This window comes from Oryza brachyantha, chromosome 5, assembly GCF_000231095.2.
Source record: "Oryza brachyantha chromosome 5, ObraRS2, whole genome shotgun sequence".
Taxonomy (NCBI): domain Eukaryota; kingdom Viridiplantae; phylum Streptophyta; class Magnoliopsida; order Poales; family Poaceae; genus Oryza; species Oryza brachyantha.
The window spans coordinates 5384153-5403057 of NC_023167.2; the positions used below are offsets into that span (position 1 = coordinate 5384153).

At 39.0% G+C, this 18905-nt stretch overlaps 1 protein-coding gene across 1 annotated transcript; it reads right to left on the reverse strand.

The window, feature by feature from the left end:
- Positions 1 to 6070: 6070 nt before the first annotated feature.
- Positions 6071 to 7494, reverse strand: LOC102706386 (protein TsetseEP-like). Its single transcript, XM_040524655.1, has one exon. It carries the CDS (start codon positions 7372 to 7374, stop codon positions 6337 to 6339), a length of 1038 nt encoding a protein of 345 aa, XP_040380589.1. The 5' UTR covers positions 7375 to 7494; the 3' UTR covers positions 6071 to 6336.
- Positions 7495 to 18905: the final 11411 nt, after the last annotated feature.

Here is an 18905-nt window from a genome sequence, read left to right on the forward strand (position 1 = left end):
GCTCCCTAAGCCGACGACCTCCTCCCCCCGATCAGGAAAAGAATAGCAATAGCTAAATGATGGTGCGCAATATCGCTCAACCATCAGCGCCACCGACCACCAAGCCGCTACTGGCACCGATCGCAGTGGCTTATTTGATATGTGTGCAAATTGTGAGATGTGTTATTTGATATCTGGGCAAATTGTGAGATTTGTATTTAGAAATGTTCATCTTTTGATGTGTGAGATGTTAATTTTTTCAAATTATGAGATATTGTATTTGCTATATGCGAAAGTTGTGACATATGAAACTTGGGACTTAGGGTGATATGTGAAATGCCTAGCATGTGTTAGGCCGAACGTACGGGATAGTACATGCTAGCCAAATGGGATAATCCATTATCCCGTGCGATCAAGTTAAGACAACCACACGGGATAATCAATTATCCTATGCGGTTCCGTTATGTCGCAGTTGGGCTACCTGCACGAGAAAATATTGATTTTTGCACACCCTTGGATAAAGACGGGTGGGACCTCCACACGGGAAAATGCATTTTGACTGCACGAAAAATCTAATCTCTAGCAGAGTATTACAAATCAAAGTTGATTAATATCATCTGTATATGCAACCTAACATTGAAATAAATTATTGAGATATGTAAAATTATTAAGAATTGATATGTGAAAATGATATCACCTAAATCCGTCTTTAAAAGGCACTGTCATCTAACTATATCCAATATCTGAAAGAACATAAAATTAGAAAAAGGAAAAAAAAAACCATGTTCATCATAGAGTGTTGGATACACTAAAGAATTAAATAAGTACAAAACGAACCGAAGACTATAGTAATTAACCTAATGCTATTACACGCGATTACGCGTCCAACATGTATCGGTTCTACATTATTTTAGCAAGAAAGGTACATAACACCTGGCAGAATTACCCAGCATGATGGGATACATGTCACATATCGCATCTGATTCCAGAAGAGAAAAAAAGGGCAGGCAGACGATCGAGTTAGGCGAAAAAGATGGGGAAAAGGAGAGAATTAATTAAGAAAAAAAATTTGCAGATCGATGCCGTGCAGATCGAGGATACACACATGATCGACTTGGACTTGGGAGCAAACAGGTGCATTTCTCTCGTGTCTCAGTTCTGTTGCTTGACGTACAGCGAGTGATCAAGAGTTAATGCAGGGGGTTAGACTGTACTGCTGTCCCGATTAATTCCAATTAAACACGCACTTGAGGATGGCAGAACTTTCTCCTGCTTTATCTGAATCTGGTGTACTTGTAGCTAGGTAGCTCGATCGTTAAAGTGAATATCAACAGACCTTTTAGTTCTGAAAAAAGTATGTATGGGTGGCTGATCGTGCCATCTCAGCGAAGAGATGAATTTTTGCAAGATGCTATCGTGATCAAACTCAACCTTTTGTAATAAAATGAAGTTGGGAGATTTTACTTACCAATAATATACATGGTTTGTTAATTTAGCTACTAGAGAAGGCTTTATATGGCCCATATGAAAACTAAAGACTTCGATTATCAAAAGGCTCTACAGCCTCCAGGACACTCTGGATTTGAATCATTTGCTACCAAATATTGATCTGACCGTTTACTTAAACACACCCTCTAGATTAAATTTTGCAAAACACAATTATACAATTAAGCCAACTTGCAAGATTTAAATATAAAAATTCATTGAAACTAAACATATTTTACAAAATTTAAAACATGTTCCTATTAAAAAATAAGAATTAACAACAATTTTGACGAATACACGGCTATCGGTAATATAGGAACCAAGGCTACCTCACCATTGGCTCACGACACCTCAAAATGCACTACTAAATAGTGCATTTTTTTAAAAAAAATAGTTTGTATATAGATGCTCATCATCTTAACTTTGTAAAATAGAATTTTAACTTTATAGCAGTAATTTTATCATTTACACCATTAAATAGCTATCACAAAATAATAATGTTTTATTTTTTTATCTTCAGCTGAAAAAAATACAACCCTTATATCTCACTCACAGAACATAAGAACACATATAAGTAGGGTATTATGACCCTTGCGCCTAAACGTGTATGACCACATTGCCTTTGCATCCTCTCCGATTTCCGCGATGCCATACGTTGAATACTCGAGCGCTCCCTGGCCGAATCAAATGGGGTTCCCACAATCCCCCGCTTAAGTAGTTCACCCTGCGACACAGGTTGAATTTGATGACCTTTCTTAAAGTGTTTCTTGATTTATGCAATGCCATACATGTTCTGAGTTTTTCAGAAGTATGATTAAATTTAGCCCAAATTTGTTCACGTTTAAATCCTGCAATGTGGCTACATGTATGTATGCATGTAATGTGGTTAGGCATATTGATGGTGAAGAATTTAAAATAAATCAAATTGAGAGAAAAGAGATGTGCTAGTTAATATATGCTTCTAGACACAATTTTAATTACCATACAGAGAGAAGACAGTTATGTCATGTAATTTGGAACAGAAGAGATTGTGCTAAGAGTAAGTTCAATAGTATAGCCAGCTATTAGCTCCAAATCATTTATAGTCAATCTAATAACCAATTCATACAATATTACCTATGAAGCATATACTACACTATTAATATTTCGTCCTACCTGTCATACACACATTGTGTTTTAGAGTCCATGTTGTAGCTATCTATAAATCTGTAGCTCGCTGCTATTCTCTCTTTTTTCTTGTCTCCTTAAAATATATTTATAACTGATTTATAGTCTGCTATTGTACATGCTATAATACTATAATAGTTCCCATATTAAGGCCGTGTTCGGCAGCCTGGCATGAAAAACGTACTAATAGATTAATACATGATTAATTAATTATTAATTATTAAAAAAATAGAAAATAGATTAATATGATTTTTTAAAACAACTTTCTTGTAGAAAATTTTTATAAAAAATACACCGTTTAGCAGTTCGAAAAACATGCGCGTGAAAAACAAGGATGACTTAGTTAACTTATACTTATAGGAAGGGCCAAACGCGGCCTCTAAGTCCTCAAATTAAGTCAATTCTAGGAGCCTACAACTATGCAGTAGTAATTGATCACCATTATTAATGACCTTGTTGAGCCATCGCATTGGCTGCCAAATTACGGCTGCTCGCTTAACCGCAACTAACCAAATCCGATCCATCCATCTCTCTCAACGCTGCCGACCCAAGATATCTTGCTTGGGATTTGGGAATTAAAATCAGGGCCTACTCCTCATGTTTATGCTCACATCCACACACACAGTTGCAAACACGCTCATCCTCCGATTTCCTGTCGGTTGTGCAGGGTCGATCACGCGTCTACAGGAGGTGAGCTTTTGGTACACCGGATGGGTATACAGATTCGGTGATATTGCCTGTGATATTCTTAATGTCATCGAGTCAATGTACGAGATCCACATGTGCCTGGACTCACGTGGGCTTCCGTACATCAGTGACTCAATGTCACCGAGAACGTCACGATGCAATCTCGCCGAATCCATGTCCTAATCTTTTTACTATTGCTTATACTAATAATCTATTGGTTGAATTTTTAACTTTAAATTTAAAGTAAATCTTAAGATATTTTTATCATACTTTATTTTCCAACATTGATTTTTAGATTATTGAGAACATATGTATACTACATCCGTTTCATAATGCAAGATGTTTGACTTTTTTATAACGTTGATCATTCGTCTTATTCAAAAATTTAGTACAAATATAAAAAAAATAACAAGTCGTGCTTAAAGTTATTTTGATAATAAAGTAAGTCACAAGAAAAATGATATTTTCATAATTTTTTAAATAAGACAAATGATCAAACATTAAAAGAAAAAAATCAAACATTATAAAACAGAAGGAGTATAATTTTTGTTGATAAATTATTTTATTTATAAATACGTTGTTTGCTTTTCTATGAGATAAGCCAAACCATCACCGCTGTTTGTTACCCGTGTACGGAAGGGAGGGTTAATGGCAGGTAAACATCGCGTGAGTGAGAGTACACATGGACGTTAACAGAGCAATTTTAGGGGGTCTTCCGATACTTCCTGCTTTTTTTTTTCTCCGTCACGTCGAATATTTGATACTAATTATAATTAGTAGTATTAAGTATAGACTATTAATAAAACACACCTCATACTCAGGATTATTTCACAAGACGAATCTATTAAGCCTAATTAATTCATAATTAGCGAATATGAAGTTATAGTAAACATTTACTAATTATAGATTAATTAGGTTTAAAAATTTTGTCTAATGAAATACTCTTTATTTATGCAATTAGTTTTATTATCAGTCTATATTTAATACTTCTAACTAACATTTAAATATCTGACGGAAGAAGAAACTTAAAAAAATTGTCTAGATCGTGCAATGTTCCCTCGGTTCGTGAAGGGCCGGCCGTTGCTTTTCTGACTCTCGTGAATGCACACTTCTCTGTTCTGACCGTCCTCTCTGCTGTGTCGTATTTTGATTTCGCAGTATGCACTCAGGGCGAGCTGGGAATTTTCTTTAATACAGTAAAAAGTTTGAACAGTTTTATTTTTATTTCTCGTAACAGGATCTTCCTATAGAACTCACATCCATGGTAAAATATAAACATTCCTAGTATTTAAATTTTACACTAAAATATAATTATTTCTAATACAATTTATAGTACTATTTGTCGTATCAATTACTTCGTATGCCCACTTAGGCTATCTCCTCCATATCATCTAGTTTCCATAGCATTAAATACATTACCACGTAAACAAAAATCTTACGTAGCAAGGGAGTTAATGAGGAGAGGAAAAAAGATGAAGAAACCATTTTTTATGTAAGAAATCATCTCTACATAAGAACCAAAAACAAAAACAAGATGATAGGTGGATAGGTGGATAAAAGGAGAATAAAGAGATGATTGGATGGAAATTTAATTTGAAGATACCATCTATTGAATACACAATTTCTACACATAGTGTTTATATGATATAATAAGTATGGAAACTACTCGATAGTTTCAGGTTAGGATGATCTTACCGTCCAACCCCCACATATTTCTTATTTGTTAAGATATATCATAGTTTTCTTTTCTCTACCTTAATACTGCTCAACAAACTAAAAATATTATAGGAGACATGGGTACTATATGGGACCGAGCTACCACGCACGTTATTTGGTGACATACCAAATAAACCGGCGTGACATATTTACACGGTGTAGTTTGGCCAAAAGGTATCTACATGGAGTTTAAATTTTGCAACGGTTTAGTTTCAAAACTATAAACAAAAAAAGGTTTGAAAATAAGGAAAATCGTGAGCTGATCATTTTTGACGATATTTGTTCAATATGGAATTAGTTAGGTTTTCTTTGGAACTGAGGGTTATTTTTAGGAATTTCGTGAAATAAATTTTACAGAAATGTAAGTAAAATTCTTGTATTACATACTCCAAACGCGCTGAGAGAACACACATTTCTTCAACATTTTTTTGGGAAACATGATAGCTAATATTAAACCAGGGAAACCAAAATTTTGTTATAACAGCTTATAGATATTTTGTTCTCACTAGATGATGAAGTTACAAAATATGTTTATCAATACAAAATTGTCTAAAACAAAGTTTACCATTAGAGAGTTTTATGGTTCTTGAGAGTTATTAAAAGGTCCCAATTTTTATAGTTTTATTACACTAAAAATAGTGATATTGTTTGACCTCAGGAATAGTAAAAATCGCTAAAAATCAACCAAGGTCAGAGTTAAACTGTGAAACTGCAGACTTATCAAACCAGGTAGAGATTGGATCCCCTTATGCTTGTTTTACATATAAATTTACGAAATCTAATTCAAAATGTAGTATTAAGGATGAACTGTTTTGAATGTTCTCTCTTAAATAATTTACGGTTTAGAAATTTTAAGTTGACTTTTACATTTCGATGGAAGTTTAGCTTTGTGAAATATACTTTTCCTTTAGGTAGACACAATATAATCCTCGAAAAAGCTCAACAGGAACGGTAAAAAAAAATCCTTGATGAAATATTACTGGACACCAAGGAAGATGAGCATATATATATACTGATAGCAGAAAAGAATGTCACAGATACGGTAATAAAAATGGCGTAGATACATAAGAAATAAATAATTACACTAGCTAGCCGTGGCACATCCGGAAAAGAAACAACATGAAAGGAAATAATTAAGAGAAGAGGAATTATAAAAAAAAGAAGCAAGCAGGAAAGATAGCTCGTCACTTTATTCCAGAAACGGTACAGTGTGGCGATTCGCTACCGCTCCGGCCTCCGGCGAGATAATGACATCAGTGGCTCCGGGCAGCAAGTAAGATGCTCAGTCTCCGGCGATCGCCGTCACTGGTCGGTCGCCGGCGGAATGTGCGGCGGCTTGTGCTTCTTTGGAGGTGGCTCCGGTTTTGGCTCGGGCTTAGGCTCTGGCTTTGGTTCAGGTTTTGGCTCTGGATATGGTTTTGGCTCAGGTTTAGGTTCAGGCTTTGGTTCAGGTTTGGGCTCTGGCTTAGGTTCTGGGTATGGTTTGGGTTCCGGCTTCGGTTCTGGGTGTGGCCTAGGCTCCGGCTTAGGCTCTGGTTTTGGTTCTGGCTTAGGCTCAGGCTTAGGCTTTGGTTCAGGGTGTGGCATAGGCTCTGGCTCTGGTTTTGGTTCTGGCTTGGGCTCTGGTTTTGGTTCTGGGTATGGCTTAGGCTCTGGTTTTGGTTCAGGCTTCGGCTCAGGCTTAGGTTCTGGGTGTGGTTTAGGCTCAGGCTTGGGCTCTGGTTTCGGTTCTGGCTTAGGTTCTGGGTGTGGTTTAGGCTCCGGCTTTGGCTCTGGTTTCGGTTCTGGCTTTGGCTCCGGCTTCGGTTCGGGGTATGGCTTGGGCTCTGGCTTTGGTTCTGGTTTCGGTTCTGGCTTCGGCTCAGGGTGTGGCTTAGGCTCTGGCTTGGGCTCGGGTTTTGGCTCAGGTTTTGGTTCAGGGTGTGGCTTAGGCTCTGGCTTGGGTTCAGGTTTTGGCTCAGGCTTTGGTTCAGGTTTAGGCTCCGGCTTGGGCTCAGGTTTTGGCTCAGGCTTTGGTTCTGGTTCAGGTTTAGGCTGAGGCTTGGGCTCAGGTTTTGGTTCTGGGTATGGCTTGGGCTCTGGGTATGGCTCGGGTTTAGGCTCCGGCTCTGGTCTGGGCTCAGGTTTAGGCTTGTGCTCCGGACGTGGTTTCGGCTTGGCATCGGGCTCCGGCGGCTTCTCGTACGCAGCGCGCCCACGCTTGCCCACGAACCGGCCGCCATGGCCGAGCCCGCGCCCAGCCGCCGCCGCCTCCTCATCGCCGACGAAGGCGCTCGCCACCGCCAGCGCCCCAAGCAGGAGCACGGCGACGGCGAGGCAAGCAGACCGCCGCCTCGCCATGGCTGGCTACTACACCTCGCTCACTGTCTCCCTCTCCTCTTCCCTTATCTTTCTTCTCCCTCGCTCTGCAGAACACTGAAACTGAAACTGAACTGTGTGCTTCTCCGAGCGATGTGCCAATGGACGGAAGGCTGGCTGCGATTTATAGCCGGGCGAAAGCCGAGCGAAGCGTGGTCACGTGTCGCCATGGCCCCCCCAGCTTCGTGGTCTCTAGCTGCTTGCCAGCTCTCACCTCACCCAGTATCCTGCCTGCTTCCTCTCTCAAATCTGCTGCTCCTTTTACTTTTACTAGCTGTAGACCATACTTTTCGCTAATTAATCAACACCTGTGCTCATTAATCAACTGATGACATATTATGTCAATACGACTTAGGTAGGTAGTTGAAGCCTCCTTCGAGATCACTGTAACTGGCAGCATTTTTAATCACACGAGGTGAAACTGAAATTGTTACTGTGTTACAGGAATCATAACAGCGGGGGAGCCCGCGAGGCAAACACGGGAGTAAGTGACTGCTCCCTCCGTCAGAAAATAATTAACCTAAAAATTAATATGATTTATTTTGGCATAGCGAATATGGACATGTGGTTGTCTAGATTCGTGGAGTGAACGTGGGGGCAGAGGGAGCAGCTTAGCCGGGTTTAGCTGCAGCAGAAGCTAGCTAGCATGCAGCAGAAGAGAGATGGACAGATCAATGGCGGGGGCAACAACGACGACTGGACAGCCCGGTGGGGTCGCCGGAGGGAGACATCATTATTCAGAGCAAATTAAACGTCGGTGAAAGCGTCCGGCCGGGCGCCGGTCACGCTCTCGCCGCCGTACGTCCGTCGTCGTCATCCTCGATCGGCTCGCCATAGATCGATTACCCGCGTTTCACGTTGCATTCGATCCATCGTCGACGACGGCGTCGCTCTCTCGACGATCTCTCCGTATATACGCTGGGTAGCTAAGAGCACGTCAATAGTAAGCCAGCTATAATTATATTCTTAGAAGATAAATGAGAAGAGAGGAGAGCAGCTGGCTAGTCAGCTGTACCATAAACTTCAAGATACATATGTATGAATGATAGGTGAGACTGGATACTAATATATAATATATATATATTTATAATTATTCTATAAATTAGCTATTAAGTTGATAATTTGAAGTTAGAAGTTGTCTATACTATTGAAATTGCTCTAATAAGCTAGCTAGCTACCAGCTGCTAGTGCTGCTGCGTGTTCAGACGATCGATCGTGTAATAATGTTGCTGCCGTGCCGTGATGGATGCTGCTTCAACGAAGTTGACGAAATTGCCACGGGTTATTTTGGAAACTTGAAGGCCAATTAAATTTGTGGTAGATTGGGTAAGACAAATCGCTATCGACCTGCGAGGTCGAGTAAAAAGGTTTTGCTGATCTTTCAATTCTTTGACATACTCGGCTAGCTATCTGCGACGATAAATCAAATGATTCAAGACTTCAAAGACCCTTCAAGCTGAAAATGTTTCTAGAAATAAGTCACTAGTCTTAAAAGATTTATTGTTTTGCTCAAATCAAGTATGCCTGAAACAGTCGATTAAAAAATAATATATTTGTAAAACTTATATATATATATATATATAACAATCTAAAATAAAAAACTAAAAAATAAACTACGATGAAAATCTCAAAATCAATCTAAAATTTAATTTTTTTTTATTTTAATTTATAAACATAAACATACACGATAAGGCCTAGTCTGGCTCTTGTGTTGTATAATTTTGTGGCCTGGCCGAACTGATTCTGGAATATGAATATTGGGATTGCTATTCCTTATGCGATTAATTTTTTTTGGGAAATATCTCAGTCAATATTATGAACCCTTTGTACTGCGTCTCTGAGAATTTCTATCTTTCTCCATGATTTTAGATTGAACAGTCAAGAAAAGTGACTGGGAGATTGGTTATTCTCAGTCACATTACACACAGTCATGAGAACACGTACACATACACGGGCATATCCAACTGACAGAAAGTGCATTCACGGGTGTCAAATAAAACCAATGACTTTTTGCCAATCTTCATATAAAGGCTGATTAAAGCTAACAAGATTCTTTCATAATCAAACATTGACACGGTTTAATTAATTGATTAGTGACACCAAAGACACTTTTTTTTATCCGCTCTCCACATACATGCAAGCACCGACACATCTCCATGAATATGGATCATATTACTCCATCCCTGCCTAAAATGAGGTGGTAAAAATATTTCAGTTGACCGCTGTGAAATACAAATTTAAGTTTAGTCCTTGGAGCATTTAACAAAAATATGTAATACTGTAAAATCAAGGTTGAAATATTTCATTCTCATGCAAGAAACATTGAATTTTAACATATAAAATAGTTTTAAAAGATATACTGAAACAAAGCATCCAATTTTAACTATTGAAAGGAATATATTTTTTTCCATTAAAAATATAATCATCTAAAATAATTTTTGAATGTTTAATTACAATGAATATAATGTTTAATAAGATTAGATAATAGACAATTTAGCAGTAAGAAAATCATTTGGAGCTCACATGTTTGGAGACTTTCTCCTTGGAACATCTATTTTTCTCCTTGGAACATAGTTTTGTTAAAATGGATTTTTCAATTAAACTAAAAACACGCTTCCAAAAGTTACCCAAACCTACTCCCAATACCGACACATGCCCAACCCTATACCCCTCGTGACCAAGATTTGTGGTGATAGGTGGCATCCCCAATCTCTGCCTCCACGACCACCGACGATGACCAGCATATACGTTGTCCATCCACTTCTTCCTTCTCGCAGAAGAATTAGTGCCACGCCTATCCTACACCCATGGCGATTGCGTCGACATTGGTGATGGCGTTAGCACATGAGCTCAACCGGGGAGCAGGGACGAAGCTAGAGCGAAATAGAGGGAGGGGTGTTACTGATTTATTTTTCAGTGCTACGGGTACTTAAATTTGGATTGAAGAAATGAATATATGGTGAAAATTGATAAACTTTAGCTAAATATTTTTCTGAGCAGAGTTCCCAAGAACCTCCTTCATACATGCAGCTTCACCCCTACCGAGGAGCGGTACCTACGGTTTCTCTGGTGGCGGCATCATGCATCCGGTGACCCGGATGCTTGCAAGAAGCCGCTCTCCCACTGATATGTTCGACAGGTGGAGTGTGGCACCGGGTGAGCGCGTCGTCAGTTGGATCCGTGCATGGTGCCCCTACTGGACTATGGCCACGCTCGTGAGAGGTGTGGATAAGTTAACTTATCTGGCACGGAAAACGTAGTAATAGATTAGAACATGATTAATTAATTATTAATTTTTTAAAAAATATAAAATAGATTAATATGACTTTCTAAAACAACTTTCCTATAGAAATTTTTTATAAAAAGTACACCGTTCAGTAGTTCGGGAAGCGTGCACGTAGAAAATGAAGGAGGTAAGTTAACTTACCTGGGGCTCCGAACGCGGCCTATGGGGAGTTAGGGGGTGCTCGAGGATGTGGCATATTTCATAGTTTTTGGGAACGAAATATAGGAGAATTGACAATTGGGTGAATTTTGGGCCCGAATCTATGATTTTTGGAAGTACAGTATTTAGGCACCGCTAGAGATGCTCTTATTATGATAACGCATGCACCACAAAAACTTCACCACAGAGTGAGAGAATTACCGAGAGATAAACTCACTGCAACAAATAGAACACCTAGAGAGACAATTAGAGAGAGACTACTTCACAGGCCGTGTCTTTAAAGCTCCGTTTGGAATATATTAAGATTCAAAGAAACAACCGATGAGAAGCCATGTAAAAAATGAATCTTACAGCCTCCAATTTCCAGTTTATTTCCTATATTTTACAATTGCATATTATTAAATTATAAGTAATGTTTGAGAGAGCTTTTAACTTCTGAAGATTATTTGACAAGTTGCATCCATCAGAAGCTCTTCCAAATAGGGCCAAGCCTAGCTCCCACCGTACCTCGAAGTAGAAACATCTAAAATTTGTGTAGTTTTTTGTTAGTAATAATCAATATACTATTTATCCTATGTATGCAATTTACTATTCATCCTATATTTGCATACATAGGGATAGTTATATCATATCACGGTTGCAAACCACAGTGTTACTCTCTCCGGAATTTAAGAAATGACATCGTTGACATTTTAGATATATGTTTGATCATTTATTTTATTCAAAAATTATCTAATTATAATTTATTTGTTGTGACTTAATTACTATTAAAGATATTTTATGAATAACTTATAATTTTATATATCTAGACACATTTTTAAGTATGATGAATAATTAAAATATAAAAAAAAGGCAATGGCTTTATCTATTAAAAGTTAGAGGTAATATTACAGTATTCTCATCCTGGGGACCTCTGTATCAGCCACGTTATGCGCTAAAAGCCTTGCATACTTTGCAAGCCCCATACCTTCCATGCCACCGCGACATTTTCTTTTTGTGTAATCGACTATCTGAGGTTGGTTCATTTTTCATTATAAATTTGTTATAAAATTTTAAAGCGAAGTATGGTATAAAGTAATAGTGAAAGGTATTGCGTAAAGTGCATGACCATGCAGACATAACGTACTTATGTGAATTGTTAAATAATTATCACTACTGAGCATATTATTTCAAATCCATCCGTTAGCATACCTGTCACAGTTGAAAAAATTCAATTCTACCTTTTGCCGTATATCCAAAACTATTCGCGATTCATATGTATTTCATTTATTCTTTTGGTTCGTCAGTCCTCTTACCATACATATGGGCCCTAGCACCAGTTATAAGTGTATTTCGAGAAGAGATGCACGGGTCATCTACAAAATTAATTTGATTTTTAGAGACAGTCCTTTAAGGGAACTGTATGCTAAAATAAGAGTATTTTACACTTGGTCCTATTGAGAATCCATCTATAAAATATTTTTCACATTTGGTTGCCTTAAAACAAACCCCTATGGGAATAGAACTATTTTCTCAAACGGTTCTCACCACATGCATAACAATCATCGTTGATGGGCATCTCCCTATTTCTTCCACACTCTCTTTCCTATCTCCTCCCACGCCACTCTATCACCCTCTCTTGGTGTCCAGGCGGAAGCGGGTTCAATGGAATGGGAGTCGTGGGACGACCATAGGCAAAGGTGGTCCAGGCGTAGATGGCAATAACGGAGAGGGGTAGTTGTAGTAGAGGTAACCCGCCTAGTCTAGGCATAGACATTAGCAACAAGGAGGTGCAACGGTGGGCGGAAGAGAGGAACCAAGATATAGAGGCATAGACACATTCCTCGTTCCTAGCAGTATTGAAAGAAAGAGAAATCCCAGTGTTCATTGTACCAAGGTTGTTCCTCGTATTCTGTCATCCTTCCTTGCCGACTTTGATACTTCTCGATTAAGTCAGTGGATGTTATCTGAAGCTTTTCGTCATACACCTTGGACCCCCTCTCCTAGATCGGCTGGTCTTGACCCAATCTTACACATACCATGTTTACCAGGAATGGGTGCCCATCTATCTCCATCAACTTTTTGGCTTCCTCGAACTTGATTCTGCCTTGCTCTATAGCCGATTGATCCTGGTGCCTGAATATGTAGCTCTCATTCTGCCTTGCTCTAGAGACCGAGTTAAGCCACTTGCAATACCTCTCTTCAACCGATGGTATCACATGCCCTGGAGGCAGCTGTTTATGTTTTTCTTGTAGCAGCAAATCGAAGATCTTATCGGCTTTGTTAATGTCGAAGTCGAATTTCTCTTCATTCTTTCCTCCTTTCACCCAAGGGCAAGTCATCGGCTTTTTATTTTTGGTCCATTCTACCAAGCCGATTTCCGCATCTTCTTGATCTGAATCTGACAATGTTTTTGCAAAGTAGGCTATGTTTCTATGAAACTTTTTCTTTTCTGGCCTCCTGATATTGGATCTCATGTGCCAATACCTTCTACACCAAATGTGACAGACTCTCGAATTCTTGTGAAGAAAACTTCTCTCATATCGGACCGAGTAATCTCTGAAAAGCTAGCTTGGCCAACTGTGCGTTGCTGAGGCCCAAACTGTAGCATCGACTTCTTATGTCTCTAAACATGTGTATATACTTATGAACCGATTCGTCCATCCACTGTAGGACTATCATTAAATCGGCCATGCTCATCTCATGGACTGCTGTGAAGAAGTACTTATGGAATTGCTTTTCTACATCGGCCCAACTCCTGACCAAATTCGGCGTTAGCAAGGAAAACTAGGTGAAGGCTGATCTAGATAGCAAAAGAGGAAAAACCTGACTTTCAGTGCGTCTTCAACCAATGCCTCCCCACACCGTGCTAGGAATTGGCTCACGTGGTTTATTGTCGATACCCCATCTTGGCCAACGAACTTTGAGAAGTCTGGGGCACAGTACCGATGAGGCAATAGCACTCTTTCTAACCACTCAGGATATGGACGTCGATACATCACCATTTGTTCCTTTGGCCATAGATCGAACTGATCCCTGATCATCTCCGCTATCCGATCAGTCCAATCCTCATCTCTAAACTGCCCCCATGCATTTGAGGTGGTACATTAGCTTGTATCGGTTGCATTGACTCCACCCTTGGTTGAGACCATCCTTGTGGTACCTGATAAGTGTTCGGGCTCTGATATTGAGGTGGCTGCTGATACTAATGAGGTGTGGCCTCCCTGTAATATGACATGTCCGGGCATTCTGGAGGAGCATTGTAGCTTTCGATTGGTACCTTAGGTAGTGGCTCATTATTCTCTCTGATTGACCTCTGAGGCTCCTCGTCCCTCATAGGTCCATATTGCATGTGTGTTGTTCCTTTAGGTAAGTATACTAGCCCTTTAGGTAGCTCTTGAGTTGTGGACCCATCTGCCACTTTCTTGATTAACCCATACATTGTATTTACGATGACACTTGATTGATTGAGTAAAGCATGATGTACAGCTGAGTCCATCATCTCTTGAAGTGTAGGTTGTTTATCCGGTGGTGGCACCCTCGGCTGTCCTTCAATTAATAGACATCATGGGTAGTTGAGACTTTTGTATCGGACCATTCCTAGTCATCCTAAAAGACTCCAGGCACAATTTTTGATGATTGTCCATATGCTGTTGAACCAAGACCCGCTATTCTTCAGTCAAGTTGTCATGTCAATTTGGCAGAATGTTCCCTGAGTCAATGTCCTTGGACAACATCTTGATGGCTTCAGACGATTGTTCTTGGAACTTCTTAGCACGTGTCTGTTGGTGTCAAAAGTTGAAACGTCGGGAAGGAGGGTGGCGATGCACCAAAAGTAATTGATCTATGTATTGAGAAGTAGATGTAGATGGTTTACAATAACCCTGGGCATATATATTTATACCCATGGGTGGATACGAGTCCATGCCGGATATGACACACAACTCCTAATAGATAAAAAGAAATAACAAACTCTATCTCTAATACGACATTGTTTCCTAATCGATAGAAGAAAACAAACAACTCCCGATCAGACTCTAACTCTCTTAGAGATAAAGCAAACATCCTAAAATAATTCTAATTAACAGATAAAATGTTACACAGACTCTGGTTTACTTCCGAATCTATCTGCATGCTTCTAAACTAATCGGACTCCTTTTTCAATCCGATTCAGACTCTATCGGTTGAATCCGAGTCATTTTTCACCTTTTTTTCAGTCCGATTGCCTTTCTTTCTTGTCTGATTCGGTCACTGTTCCCAACTGATCCTCCAACGGTTATTTGTAAATTCTGGCGTTAACATATGCCCCATAGTTTTGGAGTATGAGAACTTATACTTCAAAATTATCTTCTCTCCTCCGGCTTTGATAACTCCAAAACTTTTCTTGTTCTGTCTCTTGCAATCGGCTTTTATGAACCGATACCGTTTGAACGAGACGGGCCAAACTTGTAAACTCACAGCAAAAGAATTTAATCACTATGATGTTCAATCAATTTGATCACACTGCACCTTAGACTGTTTGGCATGGCCACTTAGACTGTCTAGTTATGCATCGGACTGTCTAATCCACTATGATGTTCAATCAATTTGATCTTCTCCGTCCTGAGCTTTGACACGCTCACTTCCACTCCAATAAGTAACTATATTTGGTCCTTCGCATAGCCGAGTCTTTGCCAACCTTTCACCCTATCTAATCATATTTTGTCACTCATTACATTGCACCACAGTGATAGCAAAGTGTACGCCATCTCTCACCTTTGTCGGAGTAATTTCTTGTTTATCAACTCATTAAGCACATTAATTTGTTCCTTAATCTTTTGTCATCAATCATCTGAAAAACCACCTAAGGGTTGGATGCACGTTTTGGACATTGATGGTATACAACTAAAGCTTATAAAAAGATTGATGATAATAGGTTTTAAATCCGAATAAAAAATTTTAGTTCTCCTAAATTTGTGCATATAAATATGTGAAGTGAGACTCATATCTACATTTTTTTCATAATTATTATAGCTCCATTATTTTTGCATTAATTACGATTATTTGTAAATAACATATATAATTATGTTTTGTTTCTAATGAAGTGTCACAAGCTTGACAACACCGTATTGTGCGGATATTATGTGTGGCGCTATCTGAAAGTGAATAGACGTTAATACAGCAACCCTCGAAATATAAGAGTATATGAACATAAACACGCAGACTACAAATAAATATGGTATTGATTACCTTGGATGAAATTTCTTTATATAGATTGAGAATATGAATCGAGACTTCTGACATTTCGTTCATCGTGAAATCTGTCACGGCAACCGTGAATTCTTCGAGGAAGGATACATGACGAATGATGCAAAATACTGAGAAATAATCAAATGGGACATTCGGACGTTTCCTTGAATTACAGCATTCAATAGGATAGTTGAGATAGAACAATTCATGTTTCGAAATAATATGACTGTATGTAATTAATTAGTGTGTTTTATTAATTTGTTTGTACTGACTGTCTTTGCAAACAAAATTAATCTTTATTTTGAATTTCTTGTTATTATTCATATTACATACATACTACCTCACACGCACAAATATATTTATGATATACAATACCAAAATATATATTAATTTATACGTAAATATAAAACAATTAATTAATTCGGCGACCTGTATTTTAGGATGTCGTTATACATGAGCCACCCTGCAAACAGATAAGATATGTGCCACCTGTGAAAAGGTTCTTTGTAGGCGGACGTGCGCGATGCGTTGCCTGCCAAAGCCGCTCGATTACATTGGCGCGCCTCTAATCCCCGCCAGTGGTTTATGTACATTTTAAAATATAAGCAGTGGGTAATAATAGAAATAATTTTATATTAACACGTACGAAGAGAGATTAAGGGGGTGTTGGGTTCCCCTCAGCTTTTTTTTTCTTGTTTAGTCTCTGTCATATTAAATGTTTAGATATTAATTAGAAGTATTAAATATAGACTATTAACAAAACCCACCTCATATTCTAGACTATTTCGCAAGACGAATCTATTGAGCCTAATTAGTCCATGATTAGCGAATGTGGTGCTACCGTAAACATTTGTTAATCGTGGATTAATTAGGTTTAAAAAATTTGTCTAATGAAATAGTCGATTAGTTTTATTATCAGCATATATTCAATACTCCTAATTAACGTCCAAACATCCGAGGTGATAAGGGAAAAAAAATCCCGGCGGTGGACGGGTTTGATCGTACACGAATGCACGATCGAGAAGGCTCGAGTGGAGAGTGCGGCATGCAGGGCAGTCAGATTAGGGAAAGGGGCCGAGGGGTGGGGGGGAGCAGGTAGGGACGTGCGCTCAGCGTGACCCCGCGCACCTCATCTCATCTCATCATGTGAATGATGCGAACGGAGACGAATTGATCGTCGGTGTTGATCGGTGGCGGGTGGCAGCTACAGTCGCCGACCGGGTGCAGGGGGGCCGGGCACATTGCTGCATAGGGCATTCATTCACGTACGTTTCGCTAGATTCGCACGGGAGAGACGATAAAGAATTGAGCTGAGCTAGCCGGCCGGGCCGTGCCCCCACGCTACACTACGCTATAAGACTACCCCCACGGAATTGCAGGCAGGACGGGGACCAGCCACGCCCACGCGCGACGGTCGGCCGGCCGATCGATCGCAACTTGCCAATTAATTAACGCGCTATCTATCTCATCCTCGCACTCTAGGGGTGGATCACAGTGGAGTGGGGCTCATCTGGGCTCTTTTATCTCAGCGGGTTCACTTAGTTTGCGATCGTTTGGAGACGAAGGTGGGTTAGTTATTTGGCTTAAAAAACATAATAGATGTTTTAATATTAATTTATCATCTTGGTAAATGAATGTATTATAATAAATGTTTCAATATTAATCTAACTATTTTTCTTTGATATTTTGTCATGGATAGAATTCAAACCCAACATCTCTCCCTCACACGCGCTCACCTTTACCAACTCACCTACGTATCAATTTTGTTTAAAAATACATAACATTCTATTTGACCCTTCCTATCTGACATTTAAATCATGAATTTAATTATTTAAAAGAATTTAAATGAAAAATTTAAATTGTAGAGCTCTAAATTTCATATAATATATATCCTAATCCGTGTCCATATGAAAAGAATAAGTTAAAGTATGATATGATAATTTTTTTAACGAATTTGTTAGTCGTGGCAATAGAAAATAATGAAAAGTACCATGTACTATGCAAATTGCCACATAAATTAAAATTGTGACGATAGAACATGTTTTTTTACAATAGTAATGTTTTTTGTGGTGATAGCTCATTTCTTATTGCAACAAAAATACTAAATAAAATAACGATTATAAATCGTTGTAATAAAATATAGTTATTTGCCACAGAAAAATTATCATTGCGATAGTAAAATATATTGCCATGAATTATTTTTGTTGTAATAAATTGATGGTAATAAATTATTTTTCTAGTAGTGGATATCTAACCCTGCTGGCCGAACACGGCCTTGGTTGGCCTCGTGATGCTAGCTGCCAGAGAAAGGCAAGTTTAAAGGTAGTTTATTAACTGACCCTTTTAATCGTTACGTAAGCTTTTAATTTAGTGACGTGGAGCAAGAGAGAAGAAGAGATAAAAGTCATTGCCATTCATGAGAACGTCTTAGAGCCATTTGTTGCATTAGGATGAACAAAAAGTAAATTAGCTTAATAAAAGAATATTTTATTGTATTAATAAAGAAACCATAAGTGACAATATCTTTTTACCTATTATTATAAAATATATTGTTATTTCTGACGTGGAGTAGACAAGAATACATAACTTTGAATTTCAAAGATGTCATGTCATAGTATATCATTAAGAAAACATTTGTGATACCATATACAACGGGCGACGATCTTTCGATAGATCTGCAGGCGGGCGGTTGGCGCGTCGAGCCTCTCGACCGCGACGGACGTACGGTGTGCGCATCCTCCCTCGCCCGCTCGTTGCATTGTCCATTCCCCGCGGGCGGCACGGCAGGCAACAGCAGCGCGCCGGCCATCATGCACGAGCCACCGACTTAATTGCCACTTGCACGAAATGATGCACTAGC

Coding starts and splice junctions, on each gene's coding strand:
- LOC102706386 (XM_040524655.1), bottom strand. CDS start 7,374: ATGGCGAGGCGGCGGTCTGCTTGCCTCGCCGTCGCCGTGCTCCTGCTT.